This window comes from Castanea sativa, chromosome 6 (genome assembly GCF_040712315.1).
Source record: "Castanea sativa cultivar Marrone di Chiusa Pesio chromosome 6, ASM4071231v1".
Lineage (NCBI taxonomy): Eukaryota > Viridiplantae > Streptophyta > Magnoliopsida > Fagales > Fagaceae > Castanea > Castanea sativa.
Window position 1 is genome coordinate 20320983 of NC_134018.1, and position 19894 is coordinate 20340876.

Below are 19894 nucleotides of genomic sequence, written 5' to 3' on the forward strand. Positions count from 1 at the left end.
ATACTGTTTCCAGAGTTTTGGCTCTAAACAAAGCACCAGTCCTCCGAGATTTTTGCCTCACATGCCATTCTCGTTGTGACCCTTTACATCTTGAAACTTGGATCCTCACTGCCATAGCGCGTGACGTCCAACAACTCCAACTTGACATTTGCCTTGATGGGTTTATCAAGGACGAATTTTACCGTGGGGAACTTTTCGTGTTGCCCCAAAGCTTTTTTTTCCTGCAAAACAGTAGTGATTCTGGAATTATGAAATGGAATTGCGGTTGATCCTCCTTCATCCTTTGAATTCCCGAGCCTAAAGGATCTGCGTCTGGTTCACGTTTTTTTTCGCAATGGTGACTGTGTCCAAAGACTCCTCAGTGGCTGCCCAGTCCTCCAAGATTTAAAACTTTGCAGTGATAGTCGGAGCGGTCTAATCAGATTTGAGATAAAGGTACCTACGCTGTAATATTTATGTCTCCAATTTCTAACCTTTAAACCCAGCCTTCCTGATTACAAACTTGCGATATGCACCCCAGCTAGTGAGTGCTTCCATTTTGATGGCGATTTGCGCCACGTCGTTTTTCTTGAAAAACTAGCCAATTTAGTTGAATATCAGATAGGTTATGCGGATAGGGTATTCAGGCTTCTTAAAGCACTAAATAAGGCTAAATACCTTACATTATATCCTGGTAAAAAACAGGTTAGAGTCCTTCACATTTTCTGATGTTTTCTTTGTTTTTAATTGATGAATATTGTTATGACTGTATGCCTCAATTTCATGATCTATTAAATTGATCAAAATTTCTAGTTCAAGATTTGATGTTGTTGTGTATATAATCTTCCCATGCAGTGCGTCGACTTTGGTTCTATTTATCCTTCCAGGTTCAAAAATTTGGTCCGATTGAACCTTACACTTCAAAAATCTAACTGGCATGTGCTACAAGCCTTGCTCCGAGTGAGTCCTAAGTTAGAAGTTCTTGTGATTGATAAGGTTAGTTAACTTAATCAGAGATTTCCCTTGAAGTATAATAATATTTATAGTCTACTGAATCTTTTTAATTAATGAACTTTGATGCCTTCAGCTTTATAGCAGAACAAACCAGTTATGCTCCATGGAGCTATTCGATGGTCCTGGTTATGTATCATCGCAACTTACAACTTTTAGATTTAATCAGTATGAAGGATCAAAATATGAAGTTGAATTTGTAAAATATATTCTAAAGGAAGCAAGGGTTTTGAAGACGGCAACAATTAGTGTTTGTGATACTGCATTAAAGGAAAGTGTTATTGAGGAAGTATCAATATTCCCAAGGTCCTCAACCACGTCTACTTACAGTTGAGGTTCAGCATTGAGGATGCCAACACTTATTATGACTTTGACTGAGGTATACTAAATTTGAAGGTACGTTACAAATATCTGCGCTTATAATATACCACTTTAGGTGGTAAATGGTAAATAATTGAACATTTTTATTGAAAGTGGGAGCTCAAAAATTGTTCTTTCAAAGTGTCTGTCTTAGGTAAGTTTTTATTAATCAATCTTCACCAGTTTCTGTCTTAAGTAAAACAACTCACTGTCCTTTTCAAACATGACACATCTATAACTAGTTATGATCATGTGCGAAGTTCCATTTGCCTTATGTAATGTGTATAAGCTACATATGCAGCAATGACGTACATTATGTACTTCCATAGGGATTAAATGTAGTAAGATGAACTTCTTGTGAGGAAGAAATTATAGTGTAAGATCTTAGAGTTAAATCTCTTCTGGAGCTTTAGCCCTATTATTGGTTGTATTTGTTAAATAATTGCAAGTTCTTTGATTATTAATGAACAGTTGGATTCTCGAGGAAAAGGTTCTTGAGGTACCATTTTTGAGCTGTTTAAACTTTAAAAAGCACTTTAAACACAACTGTAAAGTTTTTATGTTTCTATTAGGAGGCTTCTATACGAATAGGATAAGTGGTTCTAAGGCTCCTAAATGCACAGTATAAAAGAGTATCATATCAGTTCTACTCAATTTTGGCTAAAGTATTTGTTGGCCAACACCTAAAAATCCTTTCAATCTTGTTTATTAGATGGTATACTCTTATTCATTGATGCTTCTTGTCCACCCCCTTGTCCATCTCAACTTATTCCTCTTTATTTATGCCACAAGCTCTCAACGTATAGAAGTTACTGCATTAAAAGTTGAGTTACTTCCATTTTTTATTGTAATAAAAAAAATTATATATTTAGAGAAAGTGCTTCTTTAATAGATTAGAAAAGTACACACAATCTCGTGTGATTTCTCACACTCTAGAGTTTTGAGTGTAACACTTAACAATCGTCAAGTATTGTTTTATGTTCAACAGTTAAACATCCACGAAAATATATAATGAGTTGCTTATACGATGACACATGTAAATATTTAGAACTACATTTTCACATCAAATAGTATCATATGGTGGTTGTGTGTTACACTAAAAAACCCTATGGGGATTAAGGGTTACAAAATTTACAGTTTACACACAAATAATACCACATGGAATTACTTTATCACACTACAAAAAGAACAGCAAAGTCTTAGTGCTAAATTTTTATAGTCTTAGAGCTAAATTGCTTGGGTGTGTGTCCAACTTGAAGAAATTACTATAGTTTAATTTTGAGGAGTTGTGTGGCCAAGAGAGCCATTTGCACCGAGTTTTACTCCGGGAGGCACAAATCTACCTTTAAGGATAATGTTATTTGCTTGATTCTATAGTTTGTGAGATCTTTCTAACTTTAACTATCTATTTTTATCATTGCTAATTTTTTAGGGTTTATATTGTTGAATCAAAATTTGTTTATTTAGCCATATTTTCCAACAAGTTTATCACATATATTTTTTTCCTTTATTTTATTCTATCTGGAGGCATAGTCTCCTTTACTTCGTCAACTGACATGTTCCTTTTAACTATTGGCTTAAATACATCTAATGATGTTAGAAAGCTTTCATGGTCTTTCTAGGCCTGCTCTACTTCTTTGTTAATTACAGTTAGATAAACTCTTTTTTAGTTATTGATTATGTTCAACATCTTCACTATTGCAAGTTCTCATGATCATGTATGCGTACCAGTCTCTTATTGGGGTCTGCTATCTCATCACATTGGTGTTGTGTGGGTTGTTACTACTCTAGCTTGCTTCTAAGGTTTTTTGGACAGAGGATGCACTTGACTAGTATTGGTGTTAATTTTCTATGATGTATAATTTTGTATCAATGAGAATATGGTTATCCTGTTCAGCAACGTTGGAAGTTTCTTGTTGTGTGATGAGATACATATTAGGATGATGAGGCCATGGTTAATATCCTAATACATAATGCACAACACCATTTTGCATTTGCTTGTAGCTGATGGTTGTTTTATTCTTTTTCAAATGAGTGTTTCCAAAAATGTACTTTGTTTTCTTTTGTTCTTTTATGCAGCTAAATCATTACAATCTTGCCCTGCAGATAATCAACAGAACTGGGGTATGGAGTTTATGGTCTCTTTACAATCTACAAGCACAGGTCAATATCAATAAAATATGTGGTCAATGAAATTGTATGTTTGTTTTCTCTCTTACTGAGAAAAGGATTAAAAAGTCTTATATTAGCATTAGTATTAATCTCAAGTGGAACAACTTTATTACTAGTAATGTATGTAGAATGTTTACAGTATCCATGCTGAAGTTATCCTTGATCATTTATGTTCCAAGTAGGCTAGTTGAATCTTGTGCTAGTACAAATTTGCAGAACATATCACTAAACTTTCAAGGGAGTATAAAAGCTTCCCATGTTTTATTGGATACTTGATGCAGATGTAAAAGTGGATGTAGAATCTAGCTTGTAACAATGAGTAAAGGAATACTTTTGTGCAATCACATGCTCTCAGCTCCTTAACAAGGGAACTGATTGTCCCCAAACATCATATTAACCTAGAACTCTCTCAAGCTATCCTATGCCCTTATTAGCAGTTGATTTGTGACAACTAAGTAGCAAATAATGTCTTTTAACTTTATATTATTTATGTTCAGTATTGAGTTAGGGATACCCTTGAAACCTCAAGATTGGATGTGAGAACTGACTATCTAGGTAGCCTTATTCCCTTAAAATTTTCCAGTTCTAGCTAAAAATGAGTATTGTTTCTGTTAGTCACATGCATTTGAGGTGCTGAAAAACAATTGATTCCTTCAAATGGAATCATGACTTCAAAATTAGATTTTGGGAGGATAAAATCCATGGTTGGATAGTCGACCCGCTTTGATGAACTAGGTTTACAGACAATGAAGTCGGTGTTATACACGATGATAAGGAATGAATTCATTGAAGCTAATCAAGTTGAATGGAACGAACTTGTCAGCTTTTTGTCCAAGCTTCTTCTACTTCACAGGCATCTCTAAAAATTTCACTAAAATGTCGCAGTCCTCAAGAATGTTTTCCCTATTGTATGCTTGATGCGTGTGTAATAGTGACTACATTCTAACCAATGGCAAATGCATACTTTTGGGCAATCGGAAACAAGTGATTGATGAAAAACTTAAACAAAGATTCACATATTAAATGTGGATAAAATCATCTACAAAACTCTCAAGAACCACTAGCATTATATTCAAAGATAAAAAAACAAAATGAGAAGGTAAGCATGACTCCCTGGTGAAGTTAGATCCTCCACAAGAAAAGGAGTTTGAACGAAGCGTGAGCGTCTGAGGAATGTGAGCTAAAACGATTCTTTTCTTAACACCTTTTTCTAGTCAATTTATTAGTCTATAGACTATATGTGTGTGTCTATATATATATATATAAAAGTAGACCTTAAGAGCTTAAAGTATTACCATGCAGCGTACTTTATGAAGAGAATTGGAATATTTTTAAGCTACATCAAAGATAAAAACAAATATATAAATAATGATTCTGTATTTCCTTTAGTTCAATGTTTTAAAACTATTTTGTATTACATTTTTTATTCAATACTTTAACACTACTATTTGCTTCATTTAGTTCAATATCTCAAAACTTTTCCTCTCTCTCACACAAAAAATTATTTTCATTGCCATTCACCCTTTTCACTTATACTCCTTTGTATACACATGCCCACAACCTTTCAAGAAATCCCATCTCAAATACAGTGAGACAAAAAATGATGTCATTTGCCTTCAGCCTTCCAACAACACCTACATAACTCCAACATTACAGTACCGTTTGATTCTAACACATATAAGTAGGCTACGTCCAAGGAATGAAGCTTTCATTTTTTATTCAATGATGGGAGATTACAGTTTTGACGTTGAAGTCGGATTTTGTGAAGGTTTTGATTCGCTTTAAGTCTTTGGATGTTTGGGATCTTAGAATTGGGACAGTCGTAAATGTATTTTGTTTTAGAACTAAAGAAAAAGAACCGTTCTAATTGATTATTTATGAAGTTAGATTTTTTTATTTTTTTATTTTGTGTTAGAACTCATAATTTGTAGGTTTCTTTGTAAGTTTTTTTAATGCTATTTTGTACCGTATGAGCCATAGAAATAAAAATAAGAATCGATGATGATTTCAAAATATTTTCCACTTTTTTGGGTCAGTTTCTCTTTTTATAATAATGTTCTCTATGTTGATACTTACAAATGATTTCCTTAATTTCATTGAAAGAATGAATAGAGTGTTTGTGATTAAGATCTCTATATTTGGTTGTGAGAATAGAGTAGTTGACTAAGTGTTTGAGGGGTTGCTTAAAGTAATGTAATTTTAGGATATAAAGTATTTTATGCTTTAAATTCTTATTAATAGATTTTAAAATCATTTAATCTATTAAAAAAATGAAATCAACTTTTAACTGTAAATATTATAATTTATTATATTCTTGTAATGTTATACAATTTTAAAAAAAAATTAATTATGAATTAAGAAAATCAAGTTTCAAAGTATTCAACAATTTTAAAAAAAAATTAATTATGAATTAAGTATTATATATATATATATATATATAAATGATTTTAAATGAAATTATAGAGTAATCCGCACATCGCCCGGGACATCATCTAGTTATATGAATACAAATTCTCTATACAACTTTTTGTATTCTACTTTATGTTTTACCAATCAAAACTTACCATAATTTTTTTTTTAATTTTCCTTATAGAATAGCTAAAGCTTAAAATGGAGAAAAATTAAATACATGGCAAGTTTTGATTGGTAGAACACAAAAAGTGGTACAAAGAATTTGTATTCATTAAAAGGTTTTAATATGAGCAACATCTAGTGATTATTATCCATTATTAATTAGGTCTTACAAATATTTGGTAATACACTCCAACAGTTTCAAATTTTATTAAATATACAAAAATGGCTATGTCAGACCGCAAAATTAAAAGGCCAAGGATTTGCAACTCCTGCAAAATGTACACATGTCAAGTATTCATTTGGTAAAAAATTCAGTCTTGACCAGGAAATTTTCATTTAAATATAATCTTGGATATGTGTTTATTTGAGATACATTGACATGTGTGCATTTTTATAAGAGCTGCTATAACTTAGTTTGCAACAAATCCTTTTCCCAAAATAAAATAACACTAAAACTAAAAATTAGTTGAAAGTACTATAAATAAAGGTAAAAATTAGCTGAAATAGTATAATGTGACTCATGAATAGTACCAAAAAGTGTAGTGGGACCCATGAATAGTAACAAAAATAAGTTGAATAATAAAATAAATTGGCAAAATTAATTATGTCAAATGGACACTAACACTAAAAAGCTAAGAGTGATTTCCAGAGTCATCATGTTAATAATTTATCTAATGTTTGGAAAAAAAAAACAAGTGTTTTTGAATAATAACATATTCAATTATATTTGAAACATTTTTTATGTAAAATGCTGAAAGAAGTGTCACAACTAGTAAAGTTTCTGATGGTTGAATAAGAGATTTGGGGTTCAATTTTCGCCTACACTAAAAACCAATTGGTGTTTTGATTTGATGATAAAAAAAACAAAATATATCACAAAAGTGACGCTACATGTTGAAACTCTATAAAACAAATGTCACATACTAACTATACTATTAGAAACATAGCCTCGTTTGTCAAAATAAAAGAAACACAACCTTAAAAGGGCCAATTAAAATTGTCGTAGATGTTATTTGGGCTAGGGGTGGCAATTCGTGTTCACGGGTCGGGTTCGTGTCGTGCTGTATCGTGTCGTGTCATGTCGAGTCATGACTATTCGGCTATATGGGTTGACCCGAACCCGACTTGTTTTCTAAACATGTCAAGAATCTTCAACCCACAAACGATATGTTTATTAAACAAGTCAACCCGACCCAACACGTTTAACTCGTTTAATTAACAAGTTATGTAAAAGTCAATACAAATGACTCTTTTTATAATCTATTTAATAAATAAGTCATACTTAACCAATATAATATTTATCAATTTCCATGTATATATAATTAAAATACAATTACAACTATAAATATAGTAATAAACATATAAAAACAACCATAAATTAAGTAATAATATCAAAATAATTAATAACTTTATAAGCTAAACGAGTTAGACGAGTTCGTGTGTTGAACACGAACCCAACCTGTTTATTAAACGGGTTAGTCATGTCAACCCGAATATAACCCGAACCCGTTTAGCCTCAATCCATTACTTGTTTATTAACGAATTAGTCGTGTCGGATTCGCGGGTCGTGTCAGATTTTGCCACCCCTAATTTAGGCTTTCATGATAATTAGCTTTATCTTTTATATATGTCCATTTAAGAAAACATCTTTGAATTTTTTTCATCTTTTAAAACCTTTGAAATAAATATCATTTTGTTAGAAACCTCTTTAGGTATATAGATAATAATTGTTAAAATATTACATTTAGCTAGTTACAATTCCAAACATGTTAATCACATTTAACACATATTGGAATTATTAATATATATGGAGAATAATAGGACCATTAGGATAAGGTCATGTGGGCCAATAAAATAGTTTTATGATTCTATAAATACCTACTTGTAATCACATTTCCATCATAAAAGAATAAACCAATTTCTTAGTGCATTAATGCATTTTTTCTCTTAATCTCTTTCTTTCTCTATGGAGGTGAATACCTTGAATTTTACCAATTCCCCTACAGTTCCTATTCATTCTCATTAGGAACCACTGGGTTCCTAAGAAGTGGTTCTAGAGCCGTCGATCTTGAGATGAATGAATGTGACCAAAGAGAATTTTGGAAAGAATTACGGTAAATGGTGAACAAAGTTTCAGAAAATGTCAAGGCTTTGTACGAATCTAACAATGCTATTTTAGAGAAGGTCAAGGCCTTGGCTGAACATAAAAAGGCCATGAAAGAAGAACTTTCAAGATTGCAAGAGGATCTTGAAAACATGTCCGAAAAAGAGTTACAGCTTCTTGAAGATACAAGTGACAAGTTACAAATTCTTGAATCAACGAAACATGCCTTCGATTTTGAAAGCAACAGTGAATATGTGGCTAATCAAAATCATGCAAAGGTTGATGAAGTTTTGGTGGTTGATGCCACTCGAAGTCAAGATGATCAGCTCTTGCAAGAGACCCTGAATGGTCATAAGGTGCTGCTGTTAAATTGCAAGACATTGCCAACTCTTGTGGAAGTTCTACCAATCAATGTTGATTGTTTAGGTGATCACACTTGTAGCAAGACAAAGCATGTTCACAACCAATTAGGGAGTTACACTATTGATAGTTTCATTGGACGTGCACAAGCTATATTAGTTGATGGACTTAAGGAGATATGGTTGAGCAGTAAAAGTATTAGAGCCTACGGATGTGAACTATCCAACTTGGGTACTTAAGCACTAGAAGTACCACTACAAAAAAAATCTAGGTTTAGGCGGCATTTTTTTTAGCGACGCTTTTAAATTCACCGCTATAAGTGGTATACTGTGACGTTTTTGAAAAACGCCGCTAAAGAATGAGTGCTTAGCAACGTTTTCTAAAAAACGTCGCTATACAACTCTGTTTCTTTCCCTCCATCTATGAAGAATGGTTCAAGAAAGCAATATTTGCCTTCCAATATCAATGAGTTTATGATCCCATCAATGAAGACATTGAATATTTTCGTATTGAAGATGATTTGGACTTGTTAGGTCCATTGGTATCACACTATAAAGTAAAGGGTGTAAGAATCGAGCATCAAAAGAAGAATCAGTGAATTTCGTGAGTGTCTCGCTAGAAGCTAACCCGCGAAAGAACCATGTGAGAAGCACATGCTAGAAGCTAAAAAGTCATGCCAACATGGAGGATTTTGCAAGTGTCTCGCGGGTAAGGCATTCTCGCAAGATACTCACGAAACTCTCTGCTTGAAAGATTTTTAAGTGTGACTTTCTTTCCCTTCACCTATACTATATATACCCTCATTACCCACAAAAGTATGAGAGACCATTTTAGAAAGAAAAACCCTAGATAGGTTTTCTACAACACACGTACCCATCTTTTAGAGAGAGAGCTACTCATTCTTAATGAGAAATCATTGTAGCCTCTTCTCCTTCCCTCTCCCATTATCATACCTTGAGAGGAGATTTGTAACCAAACACAACCCACACCTTTTCAAAGTGTAGAGAGTGTTTTGGAGCTAGGGAAGCTTTAAAGATTTGCCAAAAGAAGCCGATGAGGCTTGGCGGATGCAATCGGGCGTATTGCGGGATCCGGAGAGCTAGACAAGACACGATTCCGAGAAGCCTTGTTGGAGTAGGAGCTTGGAGGGCTTAGATACATTGGATAGATTAGGCTTGGAGGGTCTCTTACTATTCGTGTATCCCAACTTATTGTTTAGTGAATCGATTTACCGCTTGGAGGAAGGTGGAGAGGTTTTTCACCGAGTTCTTCGGTTTCCTCTTCAATAACACATTGGCATGTTATCTTGTGCTTCTATTTCTCTTCCCTACTCTTTTAGCTTTCATTTTGCTGCTATGATTTGATGAATATGGCTTAAAGTAGTTATTTTGTTTGTTCACTTACACTTACTCTATTCCGCACTTAATTTAAGTTAGAGTAAAATCAACCGAGCCATAATTTATTAATTTATGGTCTAAACAGCTCTTGTGTTTTTAACACAAATCCAAGCTTTCAGAGGGCATTGAAAAGAGTGATCTTGATCCATTTGTAAAAATATATTTGTGTTAGAGAATGCTAGCATTGACAAGCAAAGAGAAATTTTAGGCCCACATATGTCACCTACCCATCCAAGTTCAAAACGATGTAGAAGACGAAGGGTGATTGATTGTTGTCCAATTACTAGCTTATCAAGAGTGAGTAGGGTGATCACGATGTCTTTGGAGTATTAGTCTAGTGGCCGGTTTCCCCTCATAAAGTGTAATTTCACAACAACACTTTATGGGCAAGGTGTTTTCATGGGAAAGGAAATGTTAGAAATGCTAGAAATGCTATAAGCATTTGGATAATAATTGTTGTAGATTTAGTTAGTTAGTTACAAATCCAAGCATGTTAATCACATTTAACACATGTTGGAATTATTAATGCATATGGGGAATAATAGAACCATTACAATAAAGTTATGTGGGCCAATAGAATAGTTTTATGGTTCTATAAACACCTAATTGTAATCACACTTCCATCATTGAAGAATAATCCAACTTATTGCTTAGTGCATCTCTCTCTCTCTCTCTCTCTCTCTCTTAATCTCTCTTAATATTTCTCTATAGAGGATAACTACCTCGAATCAATTCAATTTTTCTACAATTCCCATAAAGTCCCTTATAATTCTTATCCATCCCGTTAGGAATCATCGGGTTCCTAATAGATATGGAATCCATCATTTATCCCCAACTATCACCAAGAAAAGAAACATCTAGTTCCTTGGCTTTGTGATAGCCACTAAGCAACAAGATTTGGCCCCCAACGTGAATGTGTGGTAAGTTTACATCTTCATTCTTGATTATATAAACAAACCCATTTGGTGAAACATGAGTTTGGCTAACTCCAATGAGCATTGAATTACTCACAAGAACAGGTGGTTTTTGAATAGTAGCCTTCAATAGATTGTCATAAGCAGTAGATCCAAATTTGACTTGTAGTGCTTGAACAAAGGCATCCCAACTAACAAATAAGCCAATATCTTCATCATCTTTGAACCACACTAATGCTTCCCCATCCATGTGAAAATAGGTCATTGGAAGCTTTTCATGATCTGGAATCTTGTATTGGTTGAAGTATTAGTTTGCTTTATAAACCCAAGTAGCATGTTCTTCACCTTGGAACCTAGGAAAATCAACCTTGATTGATTTTGGAAAAGTTATGGCTAGAGCATTGCTTGATGTATGATTCTCATTGGACCGAGGTGTTTAGGGTTGTTGTCTTCTTGTTTCTGCATCAAATAATTTCTTCAAAATAATACTAAGTTATTTCTGAACTTCTTGAAAGTTGGAAATAGCTTCGTCTAGAAGTATTGTAAATTTAGTTTCAGCCACGACTTTAGGATGAATGGCTCTGATACCACTTGTTAGGAACCTGGTGGTTCCTAATGAAAATGGATAGGAATTATAGGGGGGTTGGTGGAAATTGTAGAGAAATTGACTTAATTCGAGCTAGTCATCCTCCATAGAAAAATATTGAGAGAGAGAGAGAGAGAGAGATGCATTAAGCAATGATTTTTTTTATTCTTCAATGATGGAAATGTGATTACAAGTAAGTATTTATAGAACCATAAAACTATTCTATTGGCTCACATGACCTTAATTATCCTAATGGTCATTTTATTCTCCATGTGCATTAATAATTCCAATATATGCTAAATGTGATTACCATGCTTGAAATTGTAACTAACTAACTAACTACCTAAATCTGCAACAATTATTATCCATATACTTATAGCATTCCTAACAATAGCCGAGATTATCACAATTCTAATAAGAAATTGAGTTCTATATTGCTGAAGGTTAAGTTTAATATGACTGCTTTGCATTATGCTCCTATGTCATGAGCTGTGATTAATTGCTTTAGTGTTGTTCGTAATCAACGGCCAATATGCTTTGGCTTATTGGGTTAGTGGCTAGTTTCCCCTAATGAATAAGTCATTTCACAACAACACCTCGTGGTCAAAGAGTTTTGAAATGAAGAGAAATGTTAGGAACTGATGATGCAAAGAAAATCAGTAGGCTGAATGTTTCGGGTTTTAAAGGGCTAGCGATTGATTGGAAGGCCTGAAAAAAGAAAACGCGATCAAAGGTAACTGAGGTAAGCCAAGGACCCTTCGATGCAAAAGTTAGTTTCTTTCTTTCTTTTATTCTAGAATTCCAACTTTTTAGGAATTGTTCAGAACTTACCTTTATCTGGTCTAAATGGGTGTTTATATAGTGTGCTCTTAAAACGGTTATCTGATTTGTAACTTCCCCTATATTTGAGGAGGTTAGAGGGTTCAAGGATAACTTCCACAACCACTATAGGAGTTATATTTCTTCTATAACTGTCATTAGAAGTTAAGTAGTCAGTTAGAAGATGCAGTGATGAACCGAGATCTTACTCATGCCTTGAAATAATAACACGTGGTTCAATTTACTAGTTCGTGTAGATAAACTTCCCTGGGATTTTCGCAAGTGTTGGGGGGTCGTCCATGTGCCTTTCTTATGGATGACCCTTTTGGACGACCCACTTGTTTATGGACGACTGTCTCACAGGGTATAGTCATTCTTGCCTTTTAGCCCTATACGACTCCCATGGACAAATTGGAGTTGCTTTGTTTTCAGTTCATCACCAGGAACCTTTATAGGTATATAGATAATAATTGTTGTAATATTGCATTTAGTTAGTTAGTTGGTTAGATAGTTAGTTACAATTCCAAACATGTTAATCACATTTAATACATCTTAGAATTATCAATACATGTTAGAATACACATGGGGAATAATAAGACCATTAGGATAAGGCTATGTGGGTCAATAGAATAGTTTTAGGGTTCAACAAATACTTATTTGTAATCACATTTTCATCATGGAAGAATAACCCAATTTCTTAGTGCATTAGTGCATCTTTCTCTCTTAGTTTCTTTCTTTCTCTATGGAGGTAATTACCTCAATTAAGTCAATTCCCTTACAATTCTTATTCATAATTAGGAACCACCAGGTTTCTGACACATTTGAAAAGAGTAAATAAATTATTCATTTTTCAATGCTCTGTTTGAATGAGAAGCATATAGTGTGGGAGATAATGAGTCTAACACTCTAAAACTATCACATACAAAAGAAAAAGAGTCTAAGATCTAGAGCAGATCTTATGACCCATGCAAATTTTTTATTTTTTATTTTTTATTTTGAGAAAGTCTATAGAGACAAAAAAATTGACAAAACTTTTCACACTTGTTAATGTTGCAAATTGATAGTAACAAGTAAAAACATAATTATAGTGGTGGACTTAGATGAAAATTACTAAAAGTTTGATAACTCAAATATTGTGAAAAATGTTGTGGAATTTGTTTTTAGAGATCTACATTCATAACATTTTTATAATAAATCATTGGTATTAAGTTGTTTAATTCTAATTTGAACCCACCACAAAAATTACTTTTTTCCACCAACAAAAATTAATAACAACTTGTCACTTAGGATTTGTGATAAAAATGTTGTGGACGTAACATTTCTTTTCCTTTTTTTTTTCATGATTTCATTTGATAAAATTATTATTTTATTTATTGGCTAAAATTTGGGATTAATTAATACTATTACAATGAAATAAATAATCATATTAGTTAAAATTTGGGGATGTTTTTCCACTTGGGACTTATGTGACTGTGTAATTTACCTTATTGTAGAGCCGATAGTAAAGATGTCATTTAGTAGAATATGCAAGCAGGGCAAATGTGCATTTTTTTTTTTTCATTTCTCTTTTTATAGAGAAGAATGACTAATTAAATGTTTAGTTAATGTCTTAAAACACAACTGCATCTTTACTAGTTATCTACTTTAACATGTAACTCTGTTTCTATAAAAAAATAAAAAAAATAAAAAAAGGTAAATTTCATTCACACCCCCTGAGGTTTTGGCTAATGCCAATCAGGTCCATGACATTTCAAAATTGACCACTTTAATCCTAAAGACAATTTAATCCTAATTCTGTTAGCCTTCGTTACTCATTTTACTTTCTCCCACCTCTCTCTCTCTCTCTCTCTCTCTCTCTCTCTCTCTCTCTAGTTCCTTTCTTTCTCCCTTAGAAGTCAGACCTCTCTTCTCCCTCTCATCTCTCTCTCTCTCTCTCAAACCCAACCCACTCTCCTCTCTCTGCCCACCCTTTCATTGTCTCTTTCTTCTTTTCACAGTAGTGGATTGTGGTGTTGTGGTTCTAGGCTATGATTGTTGGTTGCCGGTGCTGGGTTTTGGTTTGTTGTGGGTGTTTTGGTGGTGGTGGATTCTGATGTGTGGTGGGTTTGTTGTGGGTTTTTGGGTTTGTGGCTGGTGGTGGTGGTGGGTTTACTATAGGTTTTTTGGGATTTGAATTTTGTTGAAGGATTTGAGTTTTGTTGCATTGGATTTGGTTGGGTTTTGAGGCCAGTGGCGGTGATGGATTTCTTATATAGGTAGATTTGTAGTGGGGGTGGTTGCTGGGATTTTTGGATTTGGGTTTTGTTGCTGAGGTGGTGGTTGTGGCTGATCTAATGTTAGAGAGATAGAGGGATGAGTGAATTGAGGAGAGAAAAGATCTAAGGTTAGAAAGAGAGAGAGAGGGGACAAAGTGGACTAATGAGAGAAGAAGGATGAGAGGGACGAAGGTGAGATTTATCTAGTCCCAGTCCTACAGTGTGGTTGACTTAGCTATACTAGTTGTGGGATTCCTCTTAAGAATTTTGTTTCCACCAAAATTCAATGACTTTCCTATTTGATGGACTGCCACCAGGGACATTCATGATGAAGGAAGAGAGAGTTACCGGGAAGAGAGAGAAGTTAACAGGGGGCTAATGGTGTTTAGGGACAAAGTTGTCTTTAGGGACTAAAGTGGTCAGTTTTGAAATCTTTTAGATCTCCTTGATATTTGCCCAAACCTCAAGGGTAATTAATGAAATTTACCCCCAAAAAAAAAAAATGTAACTCGATTTTAAGCCACACCCAAAATGTCACATTTTGACTTAAATTTTTTTTTTTTTTTTAATAGTGATATTAGAGATATTGTAAAAGCTTATATAAAATTTATAAACTAATACACTAATACGTCAGCGCATTTTGAAATGACATTATTCAAATTCATTTTCAAATCAATTTTTAAATATCTTTGTAATAACTCTTTTTTTAATTGTTATTTTTATAAAAAAGAACACCATAATTCTATGGTAAGGAGACATTAAACCTCATTTTCTAATAGGATAATTTAAATTTGAATCCCAAACTTTTCCTATCAAATAAATAAATAAACCCCAAACCTTCATAAATGTGCCTTGAAAAACCTAAACAAATCCCAGCCTCACACATATAATTGATTATTGATATCTATGAAAGTCTAAAGTTTAATGCGTCCCATTAAAAAGACTAGGATTTAACGTGTTTCAATAATAAAACTATGGGTTTTTTTTTTTTCATATTTTCTTTTTTGTACTTTCTTTGTCAGTTAAAACTAGTTCGCTAAGCTTCAAATAAGAACTTACTAAAGGCTAAATTATAGATTATACCTCAAAATTTGGAAATGTTTGGATTTTACACTTTGAAGTTTCAAAATTTAAATTTTACCTCCCAAAGTTTGCAGGTGTTTAGATTTTACACAGTGATATTTTAGAATTTAGATTTTACTCCCTAAAGTTTGCGGGTAGTTGGAGGTAAAATCCAAATTCTAAAATTTTAATGTGTAAAATCTAAATACTCCCAAAATTTAGGAAAGTAATTTGCAATTTACCCTTTATTAAAATCTTTGGTCAATATTAAATAAGAGATTTAAACTAAATGGTCATTTAATTCAAACAAGTCCTATGAGGAATAAAGATTTGAAGTTTACCACCGCATATCCTTGGTGCGGTAGTCACTCCATAAGTATAAGTGTTTGTGGGATGTGGGAGGCAAAGGCCGTTCAAGTCTCTAAGAGGGAGTTTCACACACATAGACACTTAAATTAGGTTAGAGTAAAAATTCTATCTTGTAAAAAAAAAATATTTTCAAAAAAAAATATTTTCAAAAAAAAAAGAGTTGAAGTTCAAATTAACTCGCCTATAGAAAAAATCAATTGATGTCTTGGGCATAGTAATAGAGGATAAATTATCATTAAACGGACTGTATAGCTTAAAAAGAGAAGTTAACGAATACCCTAAGAACATTTTCTAAGAAACCATTTTATGAAAACTTTTATGAAAAAAGTAAAAAATAAATAAATAACAAATAATATATATAATTTTTTTTATAAAAATGATATGAAAACTTTCTTATAATAGGATATTAACAATTGTCTAAACATGAGCATATGAGCGGAGGCTAAGCTAAATAACCTTTCCAAAAAGAAAAATTCATTCCTGTCCATAATCATTCCAGTGCCATAATCATTCTAATGACGACCTTCACTGCGAAAAAAAAAAAGTGACTTTACCTTTTAACATTTATCTAACTTTCCCACCAGTAAGTCTGAACTCTAAACCTACAAGTCTAAACCTTAAGCTATAGCAAACACTATAAAAAGAAAGAAAACCTCCATCTCTAACTTCATTATTAGCTCCAGCAAACCCTAACATTGTTGCGGCGTACGTGTTGCTGAGCAATCTACCTGACCCTCTTCTCCAAATGGCCTTTCTCCTTTTCCATTTTATGATTTATCTCACCCGCTCGACAAAATGCTTGTGGCGACGGCCTTTCTTTCCTTCCTTCCAACCGAAAAGGCCATCGCCGCAACCATTTTGTCGAGCAGGTGGAAGCTCCTCTGGAACACTCCACCACCTCGATCATACATCAGAATTCAGAAGCTAGTTTTGGCTCTCCACATACGCATAGCACCGTTCCTCCAAAAAGCTATTCTCGTTGTGAGTTGTGACACTTTCTTTCTTGACATATGGATCCACACTTCCATACCCCGTAATGTCCAACAGCTACATCTCCAGATTTACCTTAATGGCGATCACGAAGATTTCCTTTGTTGGATAACTTTTCGTGTTATTGCGACTGATGTCTTTTTTTCCTTTTTCCTCTTGCAAATTGAAATGTAAAGTTGAGCTTGACCGGTTGACCCTAGAAGCTAATGATTCTGCATCACAATACTCAGGGACGGTCTGATCAGATTTGAAATATACGTACTTGACGAGGACTGGACCATTGAAGATAAGATTGGATATGTAAACAGGGTATTCAGGCTTCCTGGTGGCGAAAAGGTAAGAGATCCTTGAACTTTTCTGATGTTTTCTTTGTTTTTAATTGGTGAATATTGGTAGGATTATAGTACATATATTAAAACCTCAAGAGAAAACGTTCGGTCAGTTAACTTAATCAGAGGATATTTTTAATTAATCTTCCCCAAACTTACACCTATGATCTACTGTGTATGTTGTCAACTTGTCATCAGTATTATGACGACTTTCAGGTGCGGCGCCACCTTAAGATCAGGTTGGTTTGGGACCAGACCTGAAATTTTTTTAATATATATAATAATTTAAAAAAATTTATTTGTCTACCCTTAAAAAAAAATTTTGAGTACACTCGCAGTTTTTTTTATACCAATAAAATTAAATTTTGCTCCATAATTTGTTCTACATTTAGTGGATGAATGATTGCTTGGTTGTATACATTAAAAGAGATATAGCTTGTTGCATTAATAATGAGACTATCATGCAACGATTTCAAAATATTAAAACTCGTAAAAAACAATTGTAAATTTTATGTATTTGCTTGTTTTTTTATTGTTGTTGTCGTCAATATATGAATTTCTATTTTTATTAGTTTGTATAATTTATATTTTTTAAGGAACATCCTAAGAAAAATTCATGGAGGCGCCACTGATGACTTTGAAGATTGGTTTTGCTTGATGAAGCCACTGGATGATGATCCTCGTTACTTGTTTTTTATCGCACCTTAAAAATTTTATTTTTAACGTCCATTTGCATAGATTATTTTTGTTAACTTATTTTACTATTTAGCTTATTTTTGCTATTGTTCATAGGTTCCACTGTATTTTTTGGTATTATTCTGTACTACTTCAGTGAACTTTTATTTTTATCTACGGCACTTTCAGCAAAAAGTTTTCAATTTTTACAAAATAAAGAAATCTCAAACGGACACTTAATCAATACGGAGGATTGAAACATGAAGTTGAATTTGTGAGATATATTCAAGAGGAGACCTAGTCTTGAAGACAGCAAAATTTAGGATTTGGGGTACTGAGTTTAACAAAGAAAATTATTCTTGAAAAACTAGCAATGTTCCCAAGGCACTCTACACTGCCTCTTTTCTACAATAAATATTAAATTCAAATAATTTTTCATACATATATACACACACTACACGAAAGAATTATAACAAAAATTAGCTAAACAGAGGTAAAACCATACCACCTATTTTCTACAATAAGTATTAAATTCAAATATTTTTTCATGCATATACACACACATGTAGCATGCAACACACAAGACTTAAAGTTTAAGTTTAAACTTAAACTTGGTATGGTGAAACTCACTTGTCTACTTACCGTTGAAAAAGAGGAGTGTTGAGGATTTTGATGTTTTAACGGATTACAGTTGAGGATGTACTTAGCAACTAATTTTGAGAGAGAGAGAGAGAGAGAGAGAGAGAGAGAGAGAGAGGATCAACTATCTTAAGTACTCTGAGTTATTAATCTATAACTGGTACTTAGCAACTAACTTTGAGAGAGAGAGGATCGATTATCTGAAGCACTCTGACCTCCATGTCAAAGAAATTGTTCCATAGGATAAGTATGTTTGCTTTTTGAATCAAGCGATTTTATTTTAATTATTATTGAAAAAGAGATGTTCATAAATAGGCTTTGTTACCTCTTTATATGGCTGGAATTTTAGAATCTGGCTCACTCAATTTGTTGCCCGATTATGACAAGTGAAATGGTAACATAATTCAATGTTTTTATTCGAAGTGTGACCTCCGAAATTAAATGTTGAAAGAAAGACAGAAAATTTTTCTTTTTTAATCAATCTTTCACGACTATATATGGACTATCACAAATAATTCTTGGGGTTATAAGTGGCAACTTCATTACATCAACGTGGCACCTCCATTACTTGTCATGACTAGTGGATATTACTCATATTAATTTGGATTTACTAAATATTCTACAAGCTACTGGATATACTAAAAGTCTGTTCGATATCAACTTCAGCTTTTAACTTTTAATTTTTAGTTTTTATATACAACTTTTTTAAACTTCACTTTTTCAAATATTTTTCAAAGTACAAGTATATTTTAGCATACTTTTAGCAAATAGTTTTCAGTAAAAAGCTAAATAAAGTATTTCCAAACGGACTCATGTATTTGTCGTTTAACTAAACCCATCTTTTTTTTTAAGAACTTAAAATTATAATGTTAGCCCAATAATTAAAAAATATATATATACCCATCTACTTATAAGATAATAAAACAAGAAAAATAGTGATATTTTTACAAATTTATAATCAAGGTAATAATTTTTTTAAATAAAAAAAGGTAAATCTTACTTTTTTCTTTTTTTTTTGATAAATAAAATAAATATAGTAGTAAATTTTACAATATAGACTAGACAAATATGTATAATGTTATACACATTTATTTGTTTAATTTCTAATGTAAATCTTACATTGCTAGTAAAATGTAAACTAAGAATTTTCTTAATAAAAATAATTTATAATCAATCTAATTAAAAATATTCACAACAGTCAGCACTGTATAATGTTTTATTAAATATTAAAAAAATAAAAAATAAATAAAAAGACAAAAGACAAACCCATACCCTAAAATCTAATATTTTTAAGTTGGT

At 32.8% G+C, this 19894-nt stretch overlaps 1 protein-coding gene and 1 long non-coding RNA gene across 2 annotated transcripts; both read left to right on the top strand.

Annotated features, from left to right (window-relative positions):
* Positions 1–450: 450 nt before the first annotated feature.
* On the top strand, positions 451–3863 carry LOC142639033 (F-box/FBD/LRR-repeat protein At4g26340-like; the record flags this gene model as incomplete). The annotated part of the gene is made up of 4 exons (XM_075813124.1): positions 451–684; positions 835–975; positions 1067–1369; positions 3457–3863. Coding segments are annotated over 3 exons (633 nt in total), but the record flags the coding sequence as incomplete, so codon positions are not given.
* Positions 3864–16445: 12582 nt separating this feature from the next.
* On the top strand, positions 16446–18151 carry LOC142641068 (uncharacterized). Its single transcript, XR_012845309.1, has 2 exons — positions 16446–17288; positions 17878–18151. It is a non-coding gene; the product is annotated as an uncharacterized LOC142641068 (long non-coding RNA).
* The last annotated feature ends 1743 nt before the right edge of the window (positions 18152–19894 follow it).